Below are 21709 nucleotides of genomic sequence, written 5' to 3' on the forward strand. Positions count from 1 at the left end.
CTCTGTAAAGACTCAGAACAGTGGATTCAGCTCCTGCCCTGGCCCTCCTGTGATGGTCCATCCCTGCTCAGGACAATGCAGCAAGAACAAGATGCTTTGCTGAATGGTAATGACTCAAAATCCGTTCACATTCATCCCATCCCAAGGCAGTAGCTGTTAATTCTGGCTGAGCTTCCAGATGCCAGACACCTCAATGGAATTGCCATTCAGCAGAGCACTCCCACTGCTGCAGCACTGAAATGTGTCTGTGGCACAGAGTTCCCACTGAACCAGAGCTCTGAACCTGACACAGTTCCTGTCTTTAGCCTCCCCTCCAGATTCACACTGTTTCCAGAAGGCAGCACTGCCATAACTGAAACATGTTAAAAACAAAGAGCTACTGTCAGATCTCTCTCTTGCAGACCTGGACCTCTCGCTGCCTTATGAAGTTCTATGCTTCTGTTGCTGCCTCAGCTACCTCCCCAAAAGGCACCAAAACTGTGGAAAGGATAGAGAGGAGAGTGCTGGATTCCAACCCTGTCATGGAAGCATTTGGTAAACGTGGCTTTTTTAACAACAAACTAAAGTAATGGCCACTGTGGGAATGTCCTTTGTTCCCACACGAGTTTAAGCTATCTCTTGGTCCTCTCCTTAAAAACAAACTCTTCAAATACTGGAGTTATTTACAGACCACCCTAAATACCTGAATGTGCTGCATGGCAGAGTGGGACCACTCTGATTGTTCTGTGTCTGCCACTGGCAATTTCACAGGGAACGCCTGCACCCTGCGGAATAACAACAGCAGCAGGTTTGGGAAATACATCCAGCTCCAGCTAGACAGGTAAGAATTACTGTGTAAAACCTTGCCTGCTGTCTTGTTCCTTTAAATCTTTATTATCTTGTTCCTTTAAAGCTTATTTCTGAAATCTACCATAGAATTTTTTATGTCTTTAGAGCATATTTTGGTTTGCTGGCAGCTTAAGCTGTTATTATTTTCTTTTTTTTTTTTTTATTCTGCAAGCTCTTATCCTGATCTCTAATAGAGAGCAATGAAAAGATAGTGATGTAGTTAAGAACTCCAAATAAAATATGAACAAAACTGAAGGTGAACTGCAAAGCATTGACAGTCAAGTGGTCTCAGAACAACACAACCCCTCTTGGATTCTGTGAAGAGGTTTTGTTGAAATCTTTGCTCTTTTTCCTTCTCTAGATTCCATCATCTGACTGGTGCTTCCATCCAGACTTTCCTTCTGGAGAAAACAAGAGTTACCTATCAGGCCCCCAACGAAAGAAATTTCCATATTTTTTATCAGGTTTGCCTTCAGTTAATTTTGCTGGGTATTTCTGACACACAGCAGGGATGAAATCACCAGATTTAGCACAGTTGCAACTTTTAATAATTACCAGTTTCCCTGTCTCCCAGGCTTCCAAATTAAATCATCCTCCCAGTATGTTATTCTTCACTGTCTGGGAGCTGTAAACACCAAAGGCAGAATTCAATTGTTACCTTGTTTTCCATCTCCAGATCACAAAAGGTGCTTCTGCAGAGGAGAGGCTGGAGTGGAACCTTCCAGAAGGGGCCGAGTACCGCTGGCTGCCAAATTCTGAAAGTGATTTAGATGGTAAAGATTAGTTTCACCAACTAATTAATCAATCCACAAATACTGGCTGGAATTTTAAAGGAGGCAGGCAAAAATACGTCCTGTTCAAGCCCTTGGACAGCCAACAGCAGATGTTTTGCAAAGCCACCTGCATTAATGGGATTCTTTTTAAGTTTCACTTGGCACTATTAAGTCTTAAAGCTTAAAATCAGTCACCTGGCTTAAAACAGCTGGTTCTGGCCTGGCAAATTTGCATCTCTGTGGCTTTGTTTAGAAACTGTCTTGTCTTTGCATGTGCTTCACCTGACAGAGGCAGAAAAAACCTCTGGGCTGGTTCTCCAGCTTGTGTGTGGGATTTACCCAAAGAGCTTCTCCACTGGCCATTCCAGCTGGATTGGATGTGCTGAGATGTTCTGCTTGCCCCTGTTTGTGTGCTTGGCTTTTTCAAGAGCACTGTTTGGCTTTTCAGAGGACTGCTTCGAGGTGACCAGAGGGGCAATGTTTCACCTGGGCATCGGCCGCGCCACGCAGAGCAATATTTTCAAGGTCAGCCACACAGCAGGGACAGCACGAGGCTGCTGAGGATGTTGGGAACATGTTCCCAGGGTGGGATTGCTGCTGGAATAAATCCCTGGCACTGTGCAGAGCTGCTGCTCCTCACTGGAGGGCCCTCAGCTCCACATCAGGCTGCACAGCCAGAGATTAGATCAGAAATAAATGTCTGCACCTCAGAATTTCAGTTTGCCTTCAGGAATTGCAGCATTAGGGATTCACTCAGAAGTTTGGGATCTGCTTGCTGCCTTTTGTGCAGGAATGTTGTGAACTGGCCTGTTCCTGGGGCTAAAGGAGGGCTCAGGGGACACTGCCTTGGGGAGAGCTGTCCTGAAGAACTGGCTGATTGTATTCCAGGTGTTATCAGGCCTTCTGCACCTCGGGAATGTTCAATTCTCTAATCCAGTGGATGAATCTCAGCCTTGTGAGCTGGAAGACAAAACCAAAGGTGAGGCAACAACCATGCCATGCTCCAGAGCCTTGTTAGTTCAGTGCAGATGCCCAAGGGAAAGGATTAGAGAAAGGAAAGAATGGAAAGAATTCTTTCCGTTAATTAGTTAGTTAATTTAAATTTACTTACTAAATTTATTTACTTATTAACATTTATAAATTTATTAAAATTTATTAAATCTATCAAATTTTCACTTGAGTGATTTTAACTATTATTACTTTTCATTATTAATTCCTTTTAACTACTAATAATTCTACTTTATTAATAACTTAATTTTAAAATTTAATAAATGTGTTTAAACTCTGTATAATTAATTGCAATTTAAATTATTAAATCAAATTTATTTAATTTAAATTAATTTCTTCACTTAATTCAGAAAGAATTCCTTATAAAAGGAAAGAATTTGAACAATAGCTCTCCTGCTGATAGGAAACAATCAAGGCCATGAGCAACCCAAAATTTAGGTGTGTTTTTGTGAACAAACAGAAACCCAGTGCTCCCCTGCCCTTAGAGATAATATCCTTCCCTGACAGGTCAGGGCAACTGCAGCATTAGCCAGTGATTTCAGGAGGATTATTGGCAGAACTGTGGCCCTTGATTGTAATCTTACTCTGCCATCACAGGGCTGGCAGAAACCTGACCCAGAGGGAGAGCAAGGCTTTTCACATGAAAGCTTGGAGGTTTTCATGATAAAGACCAAAACCAGTGACAACAAATCTGTTAAATTGCAGCACGAATAGAGGTTGTTCTGCATAGGCTTGTGGATCTGGATTTCCTTCAGAGCTAAAACTGCCCTCAACAGTGAAGTTTCCTGCTATAATTTCACATGCTCTGAACTCTAAACTATTTAACATTCAAATAATTTTGAATACAGACCAGCTGAGAAAGATCTTAAATTCTTTGTCAGCAAATACTCACTTTTCTGCACTTCCTTTCTATCCCCAAATTCCTGCTTTTTTCCTGGTCATCGCTGTTTGATTTGTCTGTCTGGATTTTGAGGTTCCTGCTCAAAAGAGGTGAACAAGTAACAAAGACACACCTAGAGAGACAAACAACTTTAGAGTGGCAAACTTCAGCTTTTTCTTGTATTCCTTCATTTTAAAGAGAGGCCCCAAAATTCTGGGGGCACTCTGCATCCAAATTAAGAGTCTGATTTTGTAAAACTTGCTCCTGAGTTTGGGTAGAAAGATCCAAAATCCACATTTGAGTTGGAGAGCTGATGGAAGTGGCATTTTTCTACACAATCTCTAGACCTCCCATACCTTCAGAGGCATGAACACACCAGGTAACCTTGCTCTGTTTGTTCTCCTGAACAAGAGTTTGTGAAGACCACGGGGGATTTGCTCCAGATTCCCATTGAGGAACTCCTGGAATCTTTAAGGATTCGAACAATCACTGCTGGAAAACAGCAGCAAGTGTTCAAGAAGCCATGCTCCAGAGCTGAGTGTGAGACCAGGAGGGACTGCCTGGCCAAAGTCATCTATGCCAGGTAAGGATCTGCTAATCCAGGTAGCTTTTGGGAGGGGATGGGGAGGCCAGAGGGATTTGCTTTGTTTCATGGCAGCACATCAGAAATTCCTCTTCCTTCCAAGTGACACTGATGGAAACAGCAGTAAAGAAAACAATTCTGATTATTGCAAGCAAGCAGCTTCCAGTTAATCCCCTTGTTGCTGTCTGCAGGTTGTTTGAGTGGCTGGTTTTGGTGATAAATGAAAACATCTACACAGATCCCTCAGTGTGGACCAGCTTCATAGGTATGGATATCCCACCCTGGTTTAACTCAGGGGCCAGCAGCCCTCCAAGCTGCTCCTAAACTAAAGCTCTCTGTCCTCCCACATTCCTTCCAGGTTTGTTGGATGTTTATGGGTTTGAAGCTTTCCCTGAAAACAACTTGGAGCAGCTCTGTATTAATTATGCCAATGAGAAACTGCAGCAGCACTTTGTAGCTCACTACCTGAAGGCACAGCAGGTAATACCCCAAACTGAAGATCAAATCTTCAATATCTGATTTAAAACAGCATCTTTTTGTCACTTTAATTGCATTGCTGTGCCCAGGGTCAGATGGAACCTTCAGCAATGCCACAGAAAGCAGTGGGAGGGAGCAGTGGTTTTGCAAAGAGGGGAGTGTGGGGCAGTTGGAATGACACAGCTTTGTCTCTTGGGGACTGGAAATCCATTGGATCTCTGCCTGTCAGGCTGTTTGCTTTTCCTCAAAGAGCTGAACACTTGAGACTAAATTCTTGGGGTAAGTGCAGCCTGACTTGAGATTCTCTTGGAAGTTTCTGCTTACAGCCATTAAGCATAAAGTCCCTAAAGAATGGGGAGCTTCCAGGCTGAGCTTGGTGTGAAGGCAAGGCCCACCAGGACCCTCTCACCCAAACACCTGAGCACATGGGACCACAAGACACAGCTCCCAGTCATGCTGCTGCCTTTAAAACAAACCCCAGTGTACACCAGCTTTTCTTTTTGCTTAAGGAGGGACACAGATGGTGTTGTTTCACAGCAGAGAAGGGTTTTTTGCACCATGCAGTCCCTCACTGGTCACACACTGCTAATTCCAGCTCTCATCTGAGTGCCCTGCAAGGTGCAGAGTCCCTGCCAGGGCTGCTGCTCTAGCCCTCCCCACTGCAGATCCATTACCAAAATGCTCTTTGCCATTAACTGGAATCAGGGAAATTATTTTCTTTATGGCACCAGTGTGCTGGCACCTCCTACCTCACAGCAGGCTTTTGTCAATTTATTCAGGAGATAAGTATTTCTTTGACTGCAATTTATGCTTTTGCTATTGCCAGGCTGCTTTCCCTGCCTGCCCTGGTCAGCATGCCAGGGGTTAATGGTCAGGGAAGATGGAAAGCAAGTTCAAGCACACAATTGCTTTGCTTGAAACAGCTCCATGACCTCTGTTTATAGCACCCCTCCCACGCACTGCCTGCCCTCTTACCTCTGGATCTGGCTGTCCCCCAAACCACTTAAATGCCATTAGTGGCTGTGCTGAGCAAGCTTTTGGCAGGAGGCTTTTCAAATAACTGCCCAGAGCTTGTGCTTGTTAAACACTGCTGACAGTTTGTCCTGTAATTCAGCATAAATATTGTACCAATTATTCCAACCCGGTATCTCTCTGCACTTCCTTTCAGATCAGGCTTTGCTTTAAATGGAGCCCAGTTAGTGAAGTCTGGCACACAAAGGTTGGGTTGGGGCTGTGTCCCCGTCCAAGGAAGGAGTTCTGCTTGTTCCTTGTCCTTCAGGGAAAATCTCAGCACAGCCAGGAGAGGCTTTGTGTGACTGTGGCCTTTGTTTGCTCTCTAAAGCAGCCTTGCAGCTCACTCTGATAAATCCATGGGGCTCCCAAATCCTCAGACAAATTGTTCCAGCAGGTTCTGATCCACACCCAAAAGCTACCTGGGGTAGAATATCCTCGTGTGGGTTTTTTTTTCTCAAGCTTGGTGTTGATCTGGAGCTGAGCTGGGATTAACTCCTCAAACAGGACCTGGATCAGCTGCCCAAGGCACAGAGTTCTGAGCTCTGGTGCCCTCTGCTGCAGAATAACCCCTTCCCTCTTCCTTCAGGAAGAATATGTAGCTGAAGGCCTGCAGTGGTCATTCATAAACTACCAGGATAACCAGAACTGCCTTGATCTTATAGAGGGAAATCCCCTCAGCATTTTTTCCTTGCTGAATGAGGTAAGTGTGATTTAAACCCTTCATTTCTTGGGCCCAGTTTCTTGCCTTTGTCCCACACCACCAAAGAAAACACAAACAGTAAATTAATAGAAAACCTGGCAGCTATAAAATGTCTGCAGGGCTTCAGTTTCAGAAAAATTATGCCACTGCTTCCTCCTGTTCTGAGTTGTCTTTTTCCCTCTGATCCATGTTCTGATTCAAATATGAAGCCTCAATTACTTCTCTCCCCCTCTTCCTTCCCAATATTTCAGGCCTTGCATACTCAAAGCAGCTCTAAAGGTAATATTGCTACGATTTGAATTTTAAATGTTGTAGCTTTTAGAATCAGTTCTTTGGGACAAATCAGAGATGCTGCAATTGTGTGTCCTTTGCAGGAGTGTCGTCTGAACAGACCCTCCAACACTGACCTGTTCCAAACCAGGATTGAGAAAGCCTTGTCCAGTAATCAGTGTTTAAGTCGAGATAAGTTCAGTAAGAAGCCCAACTTTATCATTTCCCATTATGCTGGCAAAGTCTGCTATCATCTGGCAGCAATGGTGGAGAAAAATAAGGTAGGTGTTTGCAGAAAGAGCTGTTTAAAAAATCTTAGAAGTATCTTATAGACCTAAAGTGATTTAAATCAAAGCCCCACTGACAAATATGTGCAGTGCTGGGTCCTGCACATACCTTGCTGCAAATAAATCCTTCAGGCCATGTAAAACTGGGTGATGTTCTTGGTGTGATTCTCTGAACCACCACTGGCACAGGCAGATGCTTTGTTACACCTCAGAGCTGAGGTTGAAGTGAACCATCACCAAATCAGGGCTTCCTCCATTCCTGGGGGATACAGAATTGTTAGTGGCATCAGGGCATTTTTATAGCTAGAAATACAGCACTGAATTCCCAAAAAAATTCAGATAAATTTATGAGAAACAAGAGCATGAGCTTAACTACTGAAAGTGCTGAAAGCACTCAAATTTTGGCCATCAGGGAATAACTGAAATGTGAACTAGTCTGCAGAGAGGAGGCTCCCTTCTCAGCTCTGACATCCCCAGCAATTATGGCAAGTGCTACTATTTATTTAGCAATAAAACACCATCTCTTAATTCAAAGGAATATTTCTGATGTCTTCTGCAGTCTGTCCTTCAGGGATTAAACCAGTCCTGAGAGTTGGAGCTCTCTCAGGCTGTGTAACAAGAACAGTGTTGGGAGCAGTTGTACATTTGACTGGATTTGCTGAATGTTCAGCCAAACATTGTTTTCTGTTCCTAAATCTGACTATGAATGAATGCACATCATCAGATTTGAAACTGCAGCTGTGGTCACATCAAATTTGGCATCAGAAATACCGTTCTATCTCTATATGTGGAATTCTTATTTTCAGAGGTGCAGGTGCCTGCCAGGTCCAGATACTGACAGGTCATGTCTGTTTGCAGGATGCTGTTCCACCAGAGCTGGTCCACGTTTTGCAGAACTCAAAGGACCCTTTGCTTCAAAAATTATTTCCTGTGACAGAAAAGAACCAAAATAACACCAAAACCCAGAACAGAGCAGCTGTTGTTACAGTGGTGTCCAAGTTCAAGGTACATCCTATTCAGGTTTCTGCTGTAATTTTGGAAACTTTCTGGGTTTACCATCAACAGTTTGATGAAGGCATCCACAGAGTGGATTTTTTGCTCAAGCTGTCCTGTAGAAGTGCTCCAACACTGAGTCTGTAAAGAGATTTTACCAAGAGCAGCTTCATGGGGTGGATGGAAGATCCCTGAGGAGGAGGAGCCCTGATGAACCCTGTGTTTGTGTCCTGCAGAGCTCCCTGGAACACCTGATGGAGATTTTGAGCAGAACCACACCCCATTACATCCGCTGCATCAAGCCTAACGCTGACTGCAAGGCCATGACTTTCAGGAGAGAAGAGGTAACTTTTCCAAAGCCTTTCCCCAGGGCTTTCCTCTGGGTTTCTTAGGATCTTGAGTGACTTGCAAAGCTCTTTCCTTAGTACATTCTGAAACAGCTTTCTCCTTTGAGATAAACACCCTTTCAGAGTCTCTGAGGTGCTTGTCTAAAACAGCTCCTAAGCACAGCAGCTCTTCCAGCTGCACCTTGCTTGTTGCTGGGGTGATTTGGGCTGCTGCCCTCCCAGCCCTTCAAACAGGTGGAGGTGATCTGAGCAGCCCTGGGCACACAAATACCTTCACAACAAAACTCTGCTTGCTGCTGGAGTCCAGGAGGCTGAGAAGCTTTGGGAGCAGAGCAGCAGATGCTAAAGCTGTAACTAGAGAACCTCATCTGATGGGCAGTCAGGCTTTAAACAGCCATGGAATCTGCTGAGCATGGAAATACCAACCCTGGCTGTTCACACCCTGCTGGGTTTGGGCACTGCTGGCTGTGGATGCCCAGCACAGGGCACACAAGGAGCAGCTTCCACAAAAGTCAGTGTTGCCTAAACCATCTCAATCTGTGCCCCAGGTTCTCAGCCAGCTCCAGGCCTGTGGAATAGTGGAAGCCATCAGCATTAGTGCAGCAGGTTTCCCAGTCAGGTAAGTCCAGCTTCTTCAGCATAATCCATTTCTATAGCAATTGGTGGCATTTAGTTATTCAGAAGAGCTTATAAGCAAGAAACACAAATATTTTGCACCATCAGCACATCCAAGCAGAATTCCTGCCCAGGCTTTGCTACAATCACTGTTACTGGGAAATCTGAATTTCTTCAGAATTTCTGGCCTGTTTGACCATTTAGGCATCAGTCTGTTTGCATCCCACATACTGGATCCACAGAACCATTCTGGAATTTTCCCCCTTCAAAGGATCAGTTATTTACCATTCAGCAAAAAGGATCAATTATTCACAGTAATGATTCTTGCCTGGATTTGACTGCCCATTTGTCTCTCAGGATCCCTTTCCAAAGTTTCACTGAGCGCTATGAACTACTGAGAAAATCCTGGGGCTCCAGTAAAAAGAGAGTGTGGGATAAAAGTAACTTTCATCCTGCTGAGAAAAAAGGTGAGTTTCTATAGGTAATCCCTCTGCCATCAAGTAAAATTGTCCCTGTACCCATTTGGTATCACACAGATCAGATAATTACTGTATTCACCACTATTCTCAAAATACTTCTTTAACCTGTCACCAACCTGAGTTTCTAATTTGCTTAACACTTAAAATCTTTCCCCTCGCTGCTGGTTTTCTGTGTTCCTCCTGGGTGGAACAATCACAGTTACAGTGGTGTCTGGGGTTCCCCTCACCCAATATAATTTGATTTAGAGTTGATTCTTTGGTAGACTTGAAAATCACTTATCTTTTGCCTTATTTTCCTTCTCCTTCCTTTCTTCCCCCCCTCCCCTTGTTTCTTTGCTGAATCACTGACCTTCCAGCTTACCTGGACTCTGCTGCTTCTTCCACCTTTTGCCAACTTCTCTTTTTCTAACTGAGGATGGACTTTACCAAACACAATCCAGCCTACAGGTAATGCCTTTGCTGTGAACTCCTGAGAGGAGGAGCTCATCAGGTGGTTACATTTAATACTGAAGGTTACTGCAGCTGCTTTCTGTCCCCCAAATGAATCCCCTCTTCACCCAGGGGGTCTGGTCAATAAACAGCAGCTGTGGGAAGCAGGACCAGCCTGTTCAGAGTAAAATTGCTGGGAATCTCCCTGTGTGGAAGTGGGGTGAAGTAAGGAAGTGCAGGCTGGGAAATTACTTACACACTGGATCTTTCCCCCTCAGTTACAAACCCATTACCTGCAAAGCCTCTTTGTGAGAGGTTTTTAGTCCTTTTTATCTCTAGGGGGTAATAAGCTGCAAACAAAGCAAAACAATTGCCCAAACACAGGAATAAGCTTTTGGTTCCCTTATCAGCCCAGCCCCATGAACACCATCAGAGCCACCAGATGTCTTCCTGTAAGCAAGAATTGCTTCTATTTGTTTTCAGGACCTTAAAATGCTCTCATCTCCTTAGAAATATTTATAGCAGAAAAGCAAACAGTATCCAGGATGGAATGATGCAAAACCCATCCAGCCCTGTGCATGCAGGAACTCCTGCAACAGTCTCTTGTTCCAGGTCTGAATTAAGTCTATCTCTATTTCCAAAGAGATTCATCTGGCTGACCTGTTTGTAACGTAGAAAATTGTGCACTGAGTCTCAGAAATGGCTTTAATAACCTGTAATTGCTGCCATAAATTCCTGCTCAGTACAGGACCCTGTAGCTGCTCCCAGTGCCCTGTGACAGCTGTACAATTGTGTAGAATTTGTTTCCCCTTCCTGCACTTTTCAGTACATTAAGGCTACAATTCCCTGCCTTTTGGTCTTTGCTCCCACAGCTTTGAGTTTTGAGTATTTAATGTGATTTTCTTAGGACTCAGCTGTTCAGTTTGTTCTTAATTGCACTGCTGCTGCTTTCTCCTGCTTCCATGTAGGATGCTTGGAATAGGAGAACACCTGAGCCCTCCCTGTTTCATTGTAGATCTACCCCAAATGACAATTTTACCTGTGGAGAGCAGAGGTGATAACAGATGAGAAGGCAGCACCCAACCACAGCGCAGTTCAAACACCCCACACTGGTTTTCTGGTTGCTGGCACCTGTCTCATTTTAGCCTTAAACACAGCAAGATCAAGGGCTCCCAGCCATCTCCCCCTCCCCTCTTGCTGCAGGTGTTTCCCCTCTAAATGGCCAAGAAGTCTCAGTGCAAAGACAATTCCCTGGCCCTGTTTTCTAAATTTTGGCTTCTCCTCAATGCTTCATTTCCAGGTGAGACTCCAGTGATGGATGATGACAAAGCACCACGTGCTGCTGTTCTGGAGATCCTTCAGGATGCTGTTAAGGAACAAACCCCTGCTCAGGAAACAGGGGATGGAGCAAAAATCCCCTCAGTCTACTGTGGTGAAACCAAGGTGTTCCTGGCCAATTCCATGGTAAGTGCTGCTCCTTGGCTGATGGCTCTGGAGTGCTCCTGCCAAGCCAGCGTGACCAGAGTTGAGCATTTTCCATCCAATTCTTAAACTCAATCAAGCACCCATCAGAATCCAGCTCTGCAAGGCTCTTTGTGTAATGGCCTCTGTGTTGCCAGTGGACAAGGAGCTGCACCTGTGTCTAGGATTGTCAGAATTCCAGTAAAGATGACAGCTTTCCTTAGCTCCAGGTGACAGATTTGGCTGCTCCAGCAGGCCTGCACAGCTTCCTGGGGAAAGGGAGGAAGGAGACAAAGGCACTTCTGCCAAGCTTGCAGGATGCAGCCCTGGAAGCAGCCCCTTCAGGGGAGCTGGGTGTGAGCCTGCTGCTCCTGGGACTGTGGGAGGCTCCACTTTCCTCCCCAAGAACTTCCATTTTCATTTCCACGTTCCCAAAGAAGCACTAATGAAGTGCTGGCACTTCCCAAACCTAATCCAGCAGTCAAAGGATGCTGGAATGAGGCTGTGGTCCCCTGACAAACACCAAGAGGCTGCACAATTCCATCCCTAACTCCAGGCTCCTGTTCCCCACTGCAGCTGGAGCTCCTGGAAGCCAGGAGAACAGAGGTGTTAAATGAGAAGGCATTTTGCATCCAGTGCTGTTGGAGAAGATTTAAAGAGAAGAAAACAGCAAAGAAGAAACGCTCTGCAGCTCTCATCCAAGCAGGTGACTTGCTAAGGGTGGGGCTGAAATGACAGCAAGGGACAGTTCCAGTCACACTGGGGGGTTACAGAGGCACGAGTGGGTAAGGGCCATCTCTCACAATGTGTGTGAGAGCTGCTGAGAATCTCTGCACTCAGGTTTCTCTCCATTCAATCCTCAGCTGTTCGCTCCTGGCTAGCCAGGAGTCGCTTCCAGAGGGTGCGCAAGGCTGTCAGCGTCATCCAGCGTGGCTGGAGGAAATGGAAGGTGAGTATGGGGCACAGGACAGCACTGAAATGGAGCCTGAGGCTTTTTGGTGTGTGAAAAGGAGTCTGAGAACCACAAACCCAGTGCTCCAGAAAACTCTCCAGCTGAAGAGCAGAGGAGATGCCAGTCCTGTACAGCTGCTTCTGGGTCATCCTGCAGAACAAACTCATTCCTTACCTGCATGGAAATTGGGGTGTGCTGTCCTTCCAGACTCCCTCTTTTTTAGCCTCTCAGTTTTGCAGTCCTAAGTTGTGTGCAGGACATTTGAGAATATTGTTGTTCTGTGTCTATTGCAGGCAAAAGCGGCCGCATTGGCAGCAGCAGAGCTGGACGAGGGGGAAGGAAAGGAGTTCCCAGCTCCTGGAGCTACCTTGGCCAAAGCTCCCTGTTCTTTGGACACAACGTGGCCTCTGCAGGCAGTTGTGCAGCTCTGGCCCCTGGGCCTGGCGCTGGCTGCTGCCCCTGTCAGTGTGCTGGGGCTGCGGCGGGCGCTGGCGCTGCTCAGCTGCCTCAGGGGGCTGCAGGAGGGCTCCAGGGAGGACCTGAGCTGTGGCATCGCCTCCATCAGAGCCCTCCCACAGGTACTGACCCCTCTCTCCTGTCTGCAGCACCTGCCACAGCTTGGGAACAGGCTGGGACAGCATTTCCCAGCAGCCACAGGCACTGCCTCCCCTCAGAAACTGCAGTTACAAATCACCCTCGGGTCTGGGGGGGAACATTTTTGTGTTTGCATCAGATTCTGTGTGCAGGAACTGCCACAGCTACTGCAAACTGTGCCAGGGTCAGTGCTGAGCACTCCAACCTCCAGAGTTTGAGCTGACTGCAGTTCAAATCACATTTTTTGTAGCGACTATTTCTCTTAAATCCATTTTTACTGAACTCCTCTGGAGGAGCTCCTTTGTCCTCATCCACCAGTGGTTCACTTACTCAAGATATAAAAGTGAGTAACACAATCAGCTGCACATCTGGCTGAAAACTCTCCCCTTGTGCATCCTTGCAGGGCTCTGTCAAGTTCCACTGCAGGAGGTCCCCCCTGCATTTTGCCAACGTCAGCCCCCACACCACAGCGTTTTCCGTCACGGGATTCAACCAGATCCTGCTGGACAGAGAGGAGCTGCTGCCCACTTAGCTCTGCCCTCTGGCCTTGCCCTCCAGGGAGGGCTCTCTGCAAGCTGCTGCTTTCAAATCACTCAGCATCCACTTCTGCTGCTACCTCAGAGCTTCCACAGCGCTGCCTCGTACGTACAACGTGATGGCTAATTCAGCATAACACACGTGATAATAATACACATTAAATTAACTTCAGAGTGTGTGGGGGCACCTCCTCCCCCCCACACTTTACAGGAAATATCAACACTATGGGAACAAATCAATTCCAACAGATCAGGTGCTTGAAGCAATGGATACTTGAACTGAACACTGCTGGCACTGCCTGTGTGAGCCAGAGGCTGCTCGTCAGAGAGCAAATAATGCAAATAAATATTCCTGATTCCTGCTGGATTCTCAGAGGTGCAACCGTCCTGACCGACCACGAGTGTCCCCAAGGGAGTGAGGAGCAGCCAGCTGCAGCACTAAGGGCAGATGTCTCAGGGAAAAGCAAGGCTGGGCTCTTGTTTTTATCTACAGGACCAAAATTTGTGAGCTCTCACAGCTGCCAGGTGTCTGCAGAGCTCCCCAAACAGCACCACCCTGCCCAGGGGTGCTCTGTACCCTCCCTTTGTTGCTCATGGATCTTGAAAATGTTCAGCTGCTCTGTGTATGTCATCTAAAATAAACTGCTCAATGCCTTGTCAAGGTGTCTGACCCTTCCCAACAACCTTCAGTCAACACAAACATTTCAGAGGACTTGTAGATTAAAATAAATGCAAATATATTTAATATGGTCACTGTGAAGTAACATTTCCTGTGGCTGCCAGTATTTCTGTGCCAACGGAAAGAATTCCAGAGATGGTCAAGTTCAACCCCCAGGATGTAAAAACGTGTCCCAACACAGCCCTGCCCCTGTTTGTCAGCTCCAAACTGAGATCAGAGCACTGACACCCACGGGCAAAGGGGCCAGGACACACAGTGGAGCAGCTCTGGCTCCTGAAGGACAAAAAAACCATTCCCAGAGCAGCTCAGTCGGGGAGAACGTTCTCCTTCTCCTCGGGGGGCTCCACGATGCCCAGGCAGCAGTCGGCAAACTCCACGAACAGCGGCTCCTGCATGAGCTTCCTCAGGAGGGAGCTTTTGTCCCGAGCCTGGTTGAGGGAGAGCAGCAGCTGCCGCAGGTGGGGGTTCCTCAGCAAATCCCTCAGCTCTGCCGATTCTCCTGCACCGGGACAAGGCCAGAGCTGCAGCCGGGGCTGAGGCCAGCCCTGCCCTGCAAACCGAGCTCCCGAGGGACGGCTGGAGCTCGGGACGCTCTGGGCCCGGGCTGAGCTGCAGCTCCCCGCAGGATTCGTTCTTGCTTTTACCCAGGAGCTGCAGTTTGTGCGGCGGGACGCGGTCCTGCTCGTCCTCCTCGCCCAGGATGTCCTCCAGGGCCCCGGGGCTGTGTGCGGGGCCCGGGGGCGGCTCCTGCCCGCCCGCCTCCCGCTCCTGCCGGGGCTCGGCTGCGCAGCGCTCTGCGGACACACCCGCTCAGTCCCGGTTAGCCCCGGTTAGTCCCGGGCCGGCCCCGGTTAGTCCCGGTTAGCTCCGGTTAGTCCCGGGCCGGCCCCGGTTAGTCCCGGGTTAGCCCCGGTTAGTCCCGGTTAGTCCCGGTTAGCCCCGGTTAGTCCCGGGCCAGCCCCGGTTAGTCCCGGTTAGCCCCGGGTTAGCCCCGGTTAGCCCCGGTTAGTCCCGGTTAGTCCCAGGCCGGCCCCGGTTAGTCCCGGGTTAGCCCCGGTTAGTCCCGGTTAGCCCCGGTTAGTCCCGGGTTAGCCCCGGTTAGTCCCGGTTAGTCCCGCTTAGTCCCGGTTCGGCCCCGCCGCTCCCGGCCCCCCCGGGCCCGCACTCACCGCGGTGGGTCCGGCAGCACGGCACGGAGCAGCTGCGGGGAGAACGGCGTGAGACGGGCCGAGCACGGCGGGGCCGGCCCCGCTCACACGGCCCCGCTCAGTCCCGCTCCCGCCCCGCAGCCTCAGCCCCGCGGGCAGCGGTACCGGGCCGTCCCCCGCTCCCTCCCCGCCCGGCCCCTCGCTCACTAAGCGGTACCGGGCCCTTCCCCGCTCCCTCCCCGCCCGGCCCCTCGCTCACTAAGCGGTACCGGGCCGTCCCCCGCTCCCTCCCGCCCGGCCCCTCGCTCACTAAGCGCTGCCGCAGCGGGGACAGCGGTACCGGGCCGCGCCCCCCGCCCCGCACTCCGCGCACGGCACCGGGACCCGCATGGCCGCGCTCGCCGCTTCCGCTTCCGCTCTGCCGGCCAGGGCTGCTAATCCACCGCCGAGCGCAGCCGTACGCAGGGCATTTTCCGGCGCTATTTGGAGACATTTCCATAAATAGATAAATATAAAGGGATCTATGGATATAGATACATCGAGAGATAGCTCTGCATATCGGGAAAGCAAGAGGGAGTTGAGAGAGAGATGTATACATCGAGATAGCGATAGAGGTATAGATATGGGGATATATAAAATATGTAAATAGATGTAGATATGGAGATATAATAGAGAAATATATATATATAGTGAGAGAGATACAGATAGATAGAAAGATGAGGAAACAACAACAACAAAGCAAAGAAACTGGAAAGAAGTCCCTGAAAACTCCAGGTGGGTGGGATGAATGTGAGAACATCATCACTGCGTGGATTTTTATGGAATTTTATTGCTGTGCGTTGATGAAATACCACAGAGCAGCAGCTGAGCAGTGCAGAACCAGAAACATGAGCTGATGGCACAAAAACTATCCAATCCAGGCTTCTAAAGAAGTTTAAACATTGAGATTCTTCTAGGAAATATCCCAGTGTAACTAAGAATAAGCATCCATCTCCACTGGGATCTGACAGAATAATACCTACTAAATAAATACCCAGAAACCAACTCTCTTTGCTTTTGAGAGGGAGGAGTTCAGACCTTTTTCTTTTACAAAACACCTGGTCTTGACATTTTTATTTCTTTTTTTTACAGGCAATTTGGCTGCAGCTCTGGTCCTGAGGAGCTCAGCCAAGGTTTTCACCTGGAACAGTACAAATGTCACAAGCCAGGGACTTGAGTGTGCCCTCAAAAGCAGAAATATGAAACCACAGCCAAAATATCTCACAAAACCACCTCATCCAGCAATTAAAATTACAGCAGGGAAACAGCTCTGAGTGCCCCTGTTAATAAAGATTCACCCAGCAGTCAAAAGTCACAATTTGACTGACTAAACAAGAAAGCAAAACGCTGTTATTCCCCAAAATTCCTGGGAATTTTCCAGCTGTTTCCCCCTCTCCAGAGCCACAACCCACAGAGAGGGACGTGAGGGCGGCGAGCGCGGCCGCGGCGCAGAGTAAACACCGATAATGGAGTTGTTATTTTTAACTGCAGGGACAGCAGCTCCCGTTCCAAATGAACAGGCAGAGCTTCCCGAGGGCCAGGGACAGCGGGGACCCTGCTGGGAGGAGCCACCATCCTCCATCCTCCATCCTCCATCCCCGGGCTGGGCAGGGAACCACGGAGCTGCCAAGGCTGGGAAAGACCTCTGAGATCACCAACCCACCACATCCACCACCAAACTCCCTCAAGGGCCACGTCCACGCGGGTTTTTGAGCCCACCGTGACCCTCCGTGCGCGTTTGGCTCCCCGTTCCTGGTTAGATGTTCTCGATGGTGCAGGCCCGCACGCGGTTGGCCGAGAGGCAGCGCAGCGCCTTCAGCTTGGCCCCCAGCGCCCTGAACTTGAGGGTGTAGAGGATGGGGTTGCCCAGGCAGGTGATGGTGATCAGCATGGCCGTGCAGTTCCTGAAGATGTACACCCCGGGGTAGAGGTCGGTGTGGCAGCGCTGGTTGGCGGCGTCGAAGATGACGCCGGCGAAGAACGGCGCGTAGGACACCAGCGCCAGCAGCCAGATGGAGATGCTGGTCCTGGCCACCTGCGTCTCTGCCGACTTGTAGGTGCCCGTGGCTTGGCCGCACGCCTGCATCCTCAGCTTCCTCTTCCTCAGGATGATGATGATCCTCAGGTAGGTGAACAGGGGCACGAGGAAGGCCAGCGCCACGTTGGGCATGGCGATGAAGACGAGGTAGTTGACGCAGAAGGGGCTGTAGAGCACCGAGACGTTCCTCTCCGCGTGCAGGCAGTTCCAGCCCATCAGGGGCAGGCAGCCCAGGAAGAAAGCCAGGACCCAGTTGATGAAGACCACGGCGATGGAGTGGTTCCTGGCCACCCTGAACCTCGTCCTCATGCTCTCGGCCACGGCCAGGTAGCGCTCGATGCCGATGCTCACCAGGTTGTAGATGGTGGATAAGATGGACGTGGTGTAGAGGGCGTAGGGAGCCAGCATGTCCTGGGAGCCGAAGATGGTGATGTCGGGGTTGGTGATGAAGAACATGGAGATCCAGAAGCCAGAGAAGCTGGTGAAGAGGTCAGAGACAGCCAGGTTGCAGAAGAGGATGGAGATGGGCTTGTGCAGGTCCCTGGTGGCCAGGCGGGTGAAGATGACGGTGCAGTTGAAGATGATGGAGGCCACGTTGATGGTCAGCTGGGGGATGCCCAGGGCCAGCACCAAGTAATGACTCCAGATCTTGGTGTAGTTGGCAGAGCAGTTTGGGAACCCATTCATGGTGGGAAACGCTCCAGGCAGCCCCTGACGAGGCCGGCTTTGCTCATCCCATTCTCCCCAGGAGCTCCCACCTGGACCCCGGGCACAGAACCACTCCTGACACGCAGCTCCTGCTGCCACATCATCATCGTGACGGGGATTAAACTTTAACCAGGTGTGCTTTTAAATATTTGGGTTGCCAGCTGGGGGCTGTGCCGATCACCCGGAGTTGCTAGGATAGCCCAAACTGCAGAACACATTTCCCACATGGATGAGCTGCTGGAAGAAACCTTGGACAGGAAAAAACCCCAGGGCTTGGGGAGATGAGGGGTCACAGCTGCAGTTTGAGGTTCTCCATTCTAAAATGGAGTGAATTCGGCTTTAACTCAGGAATTAATTTGATCACAAAGGATTAAAGAGTCAGGAAAGGGAGAGCAGAGTTTTGTGGGTTTGGAGCAGGGAGCGTGTGGCTGAGGGAGCTGAAATAAAACATCAGTGCTGTGTCACCAGCCTGGACCCCAGCAGCCCAGAAAATCCCTTTTCCCACTTAATCCTTTCATGGTAACGTAGCTAAAACCCAACCGGCATCACTCCCCACGCCTTTGCTACAGGATATTTTGTGTTTATTTCATCTGCTTGTTCATTAATAAACCAGTATCAACACCACTGTAGCTTTTTGTTCTCCATCTTTTTAAATGCAAATTATTTTTGAGGACTTAGATTGAAAATACCTGAGACTTGAGGGGAAATAAAAAGCTCTGGGGATGCACATTCCATGCTCTCAGCAGAGGGCACTGCTGGAATAAAATACAGGGTACAGTGGGAGCAGAGAGATTTTAAACAGCTGAGCAGTCCAGGTGAGGAGGACAATTATCCAGGTAAAGCCACGTTATTTATTCTGATTCAATTTCCAGTTTATTGTTACCTTGATGAAGGATTCATCTTCATTGGGCACAATTTTCTACCACAACCTTGCCAAGCAGCTCAGCTGAATTTATGGACTCCCTCCTTCAGCACTGATCATTACAGCAGCAATTCCAGGCCCAGAAATGGGAATCTGGGAACCCTGATAGCTCTGCCAAATTTAAAATTTAAGAAATGTAGGCTATAATTTTGAGTTTAAAAAGGGGAATTCTAGGGCTTTTTTTTCCTATCAAAGTGTATGGAAGTATATTCAGTTTATTGTGCAGTCAGCACCCACAATTTTTGTGTAATAGGAGTACTTTATAATTAATTAATACACTTTTTAAGCATGATTATTATACTTCATACAAGTCTAAGTAAGCAATAAATATTTCAGATGGTCACAAGGGAATGATTACATAGAAATAAGGGCTGAGAATTGATCAATCAAGCCTGGGGGTGTATTAACACCCTATGAAATTCTCCTCTCCCAGTGTCCCAGATAAACCACCCTTTGTAATCCCAGCTGGGGCAGCCCTGGCAGCCACACCTCTGGTGTGAGGTTGCTGCTGAACAAGGGCCCCACTATTTCTGTCACCTCTGTGCCAGCCCAGCAAATCCTTTCACTCCCAGCAGCAGTGGAGCACAGGACACCGGTGATGAACAGTTCATCCACAGAGCAAAATGGCTTTGAAAATACCCTGCTGGCTAAAAATATCTTATCTGTGAATTTGGGCTCCAAAGGGCTCCAGATGCTCCTGAAAATGCTGCTTGAAGTTGCTCTAATTTGAAAATTTGGTGCTCGAGCACAGAACGCTAAACGGTGTGAGATCAGAATGTAATTAAAGTAATATCAAGTGGTATAAATAGCTCTCCACAAAAGATTTGTAATCTGATTTGCCTAATAGAATTGCATACAAATTACCATCATGTTGCTGGATTAAGGGAGACAATAGTGTGGAAGCTGCTTTTTTAGTGGGCTTTAATGTACAGAAAGCCCCAGATTTGTTTATTCCAACCCTCTGTGATGCAGCTGGAGCTCCCAAAACCAGATGAAAAACACTTTGAATTTAAAGCCCAACCTCTTCATGGAACAACCTCAACTCAAGGGTATTTTCCTACTCCCATATTCCAGGAACTGTGCAGCATTCCCTGTACTTACCTCACTGGACACTTGTGAGGAAATTGTTATCTGCATCCTATAAATGGGGAAAGAACAATCCCATTGTTTGTTTAAGGTGACACAGGATTCTGGGGAACTCAATCTAATCTCCAGGATCTCAATCTAATCTCCAGGATCACAGACTGTACCTTGCTGTGGGCAGCCTTTGATTTATATTTGGTGAGATTTCACCTTCTGCAACATTTGTTTTTTTTTAATTCTGTGATTGTATTTACATTTCTTTATCTGGATGCCCAGTTGGTTTTGATGTATGTGTAAGAAATGGCCACATTTTGTGGAATTATCTGTTGGTTGTGCCTGTGGGGAAGACAATAACCACTGACCACGCTGAAGAGACCGAGAAAGAGGCACAAGAGGCTTCAGGCTGAATATTTAGTGATGGTTGAAGTGTGGAAAATCCAGGTGAAAATCAGCCCACAGCTTCGGAATCGCCCTGCAGCTGTCAGCCTCCAGTGGGACCCACAAGGAGAGGCCCCAGCTGGGACACACCAAAATTGATCCCAAACCAGGGAATTCAGGCAGGAGCTGAGCCCCAGCCCTGCAGAGTAACCCTTGGGCAGCTCCTCACCCTGGGCTGAGGCACAGCAGCCCCGTGTCCTCTGTGCTGACAGGGAAACTGGAACTGTGCCTGAAACTCCAGAGGAAAACTGCATCCTTGTGATGGAAAGAGGAATCCCCCAGCACAGGGGGGAGAAGAGCTGCAGCACGAGCCACGGGAGATTTGGTGTCTCTTGTGAAGTCAGGTGCAGACAGGAAAACCCCAGGAAGATGAGGGATTTATTTCACTGCCCCATTTTCTGTCCCCTGCTCAGTTCCTGAGCCCAGCCCTTGGGAAATGGGATGGTTCTGCTTCCCCCAGGTGTCCCTGTGCTCAGCTTTGTGCTGTCACCCCTGCAGACACCAAACCTGCACTAAAAATTGTCAAGTGGTGTGAGGAGCTCCACAGAATCATTCCATGGATCCGAGTCTCACTGCCGTGACCAGAGTATCCCTGTGCCCAGCCTCTCCATGGGCATCACGAGGCCTGAGAGGAAGAAACAGCCAGGAAAGGGAGTAATCCAAATAAGGAGCCTATTTATCCAATTTATGTTTCAATTTATGCAGATTAAAGCCTTCCTCTCTGGAGAGGAAGACACAAATGGGGTGTATGATCTCCTTCCAAGATTTTTCGGAGCTGTTTTGGAAACCCAGAGCTCTGCTCCTCCCCCCTCCAGCCGCTCTCCTGGAGGGGTTTTTGCCTCCCAGGTTTGGAGTGATCCCTTTGGAGAACCTGTGCTGTCTGAAAGGGAACAAACACCTGGATCCAGGTGTTCCAAAAGCCTCTCCACCGATCAGCTGGGTGTGAGGAAGGCAGAACACATCTCATCCCTGCTCCCAGCTGAATTTCAATCCCATTCCATGGGATCACCTTGTGCTGGGACAGCATTCCCAGTGCAGCAGAGTCAGGGAGAATCAGAGCCAGCCCACGTTTGCACATGGAAGATGAAGCTTTAATGTTCCTGCTTCAGCAAGAGCCCTGAAATTCCAGATTTCCTGTTCAGAGTGTGGGAACTCTAAGGAATAAAACGACACCACGCAGCTGAACGAGGAGCACTTGGTGTTTTCTCACTCTGCAGGGTGGGATTCCCAATCACCCACTCGCTCATCCTGAAACCCATCTGTGTTTGAAATCCCTTGGAAGTGCTTCCCAATCCCAGGGACAGTCCCTGCTGGGTCAGCTCATCTCTGACCAGGCTTTGGACTCCAGCCAGTCTCGCCCTCTCAGCCTTTGTTGCTGTGGCTCTCATGGCCACAAAATAAACACAGTTTATACTGGATTTGATATTC

The 21709-nt window shown here is 48.5% G+C and overlaps 3 protein-coding genes across 6 annotated transcripts in view; 1 reads left to right on the plus strand and 2 right to left on the minus strand.

Annotated features, from left to right (window-relative positions):
• Positions 1 to 13887, plus strand: part of MYO19 (myosin XIX) — a 25290-nt gene extending 11403 nt beyond the window's left edge. For 3 of the 4 annotated variants that reach the window (XM_058854213.1, XM_058854211.1, XM_058854212.1), the window contains 20 exons: positions 402 to 534; positions 751 to 820; positions 1190 to 1292; positions 1505 to 1601; positions 2050 to 2126; positions 2490 to 2580; positions 3901 to 4072; positions 4264 to 4337; positions 4431 to 4552; positions 6150 to 6263; positions 6638 to 6814; positions 7679 to 7825; positions 8050 to 8157; positions 8709 to 8779; positions 9133 to 9242; positions 10984 to 11147; positions 11721 to 11850; positions 12008 to 12093; positions 12390 to 12674; positions 13094 to 13887. In XM_058854213.1, coding sequence (XP_058710196.1) covers positions 402 to 534; positions 751 to 820; positions 1190 to 1292; positions 1505 to 1601; positions 2050 to 2126; positions 2490 to 2580; positions 3901 to 4072; positions 4264 to 4337; positions 4431 to 4552; positions 6150 to 6263; positions 6638 to 6814; positions 7679 to 7825; positions 8050 to 8157; positions 8709 to 8779; positions 9133 to 9242; positions 10984 to 11147; positions 11721 to 11850; positions 12008 to 12093; positions 12390 to 12674; positions 13094 to 13222 — 2460 coding nt within the window. In that variant the 3' untranslated portion in view covers positions 13223 to 13887. Of the gene's footprint in view, positions 1 to 401; positions 535 to 750; positions 821 to 1189; positions 1293 to 1504; positions 1602 to 2049; positions 2127 to 2489; positions 2581 to 3900; positions 4073 to 4263; positions 4338 to 4430; positions 4553 to 6149; positions 6264 to 6637; positions 6815 to 7678; positions 7826 to 8049; positions 8158 to 8708; positions 8780 to 9132; positions 9243 to 9610; positions 9702 to 10983; positions 11148 to 11720; positions 11851 to 12007; positions 12094 to 12389; positions 12675 to 13093 lie in introns of those variants that run through there. The other variant, XM_058854214.1, reaches the window with a different exon arrangement.
• An 89-nt stretch (positions 13888 to 13976) lies between these two features.
• On the minus strand, positions 13977 to 15488 carry ZNHIT3 (zinc finger HIT-type containing 3). The gene is made up of 4 exons (XM_058854219.1): positions 15364 to 15488; positions 15075 to 15106; positions 14550 to 14699; positions 13977 to 14404 (listed from the first exon to the last, which is right to left on the minus strand). Exons 1-4 carry the CDS (start codon positions 15441 to 15443, stop codon positions 14211 to 14213), a joined length of 456 nt encoding a protein of 151 aa, XP_058710202.1. The 5' UTR covers positions 15444 to 15488; the 3' UTR covers positions 13977 to 14210.
• A 404-nt stretch (positions 15489 to 15892) lies between these two features.
• Positions 15893 to 18034, minus strand: LOC131587035 (lysophosphatidic acid receptor 1-like). Its single transcript, XM_058854461.1, has one exon. The coding sequence runs from the start codon at positions 17815 to 17817 to the stop codon at positions 16849 to 16851; it is 969 nt and encodes a 322-aa protein (XP_058710444.1). The 5' UTR covers positions 17818 to 18034; the 3' UTR covers positions 15893 to 16848.
• Between the last annotated feature and the right edge of the window lie 3675 nt (positions 18035 to 21709).

The sequence above is a fragment of the Poecile atricapillus genome, chromosome 21, assembly GCF_030490865.1.
Source record: "Poecile atricapillus isolate bPoeAtr1 chromosome 21, bPoeAtr1.hap1, whole genome shotgun sequence".
NCBI classification, from domain to species: domain Eukaryota; kingdom Metazoa; phylum Chordata; class Aves; order Passeriformes; family Paridae; genus Poecile; species Poecile atricapillus.

Bases quoted from the DNA above. Each gene is read 5' to 3' on its own strand.
- ZNHIT3 (XM_058854219.1), bottom strand. From the start codon at position 15,443: ATGCGGGTCCCGGTGCCGTGCGCGGAGTGCGGGGCGGGGGGCGCGGCC. The intron at 15,107-15,363 runs GTGAGCGAGGGG...TTCTCCCCGCAG, and splicing joins CCCCGCTGCGGCAGCGCTTA to CTGCTCCGTGCCGTGCTGCC. The intron at 14,405-14,549 runs GTAAAAGCAAGA...GTCCCGGTGCAG, and splicing joins GCACAAACTGCAGCTCCTGG to GAGAATCGGCAGAGCTGAGG.
- LOC131587035 (XM_058854461.1), bottom strand. From the start codon at position 17,817: ATGAATGGGTTCCCAAACTGCTCTGCCAACTACACCAAGATCTGGAGT.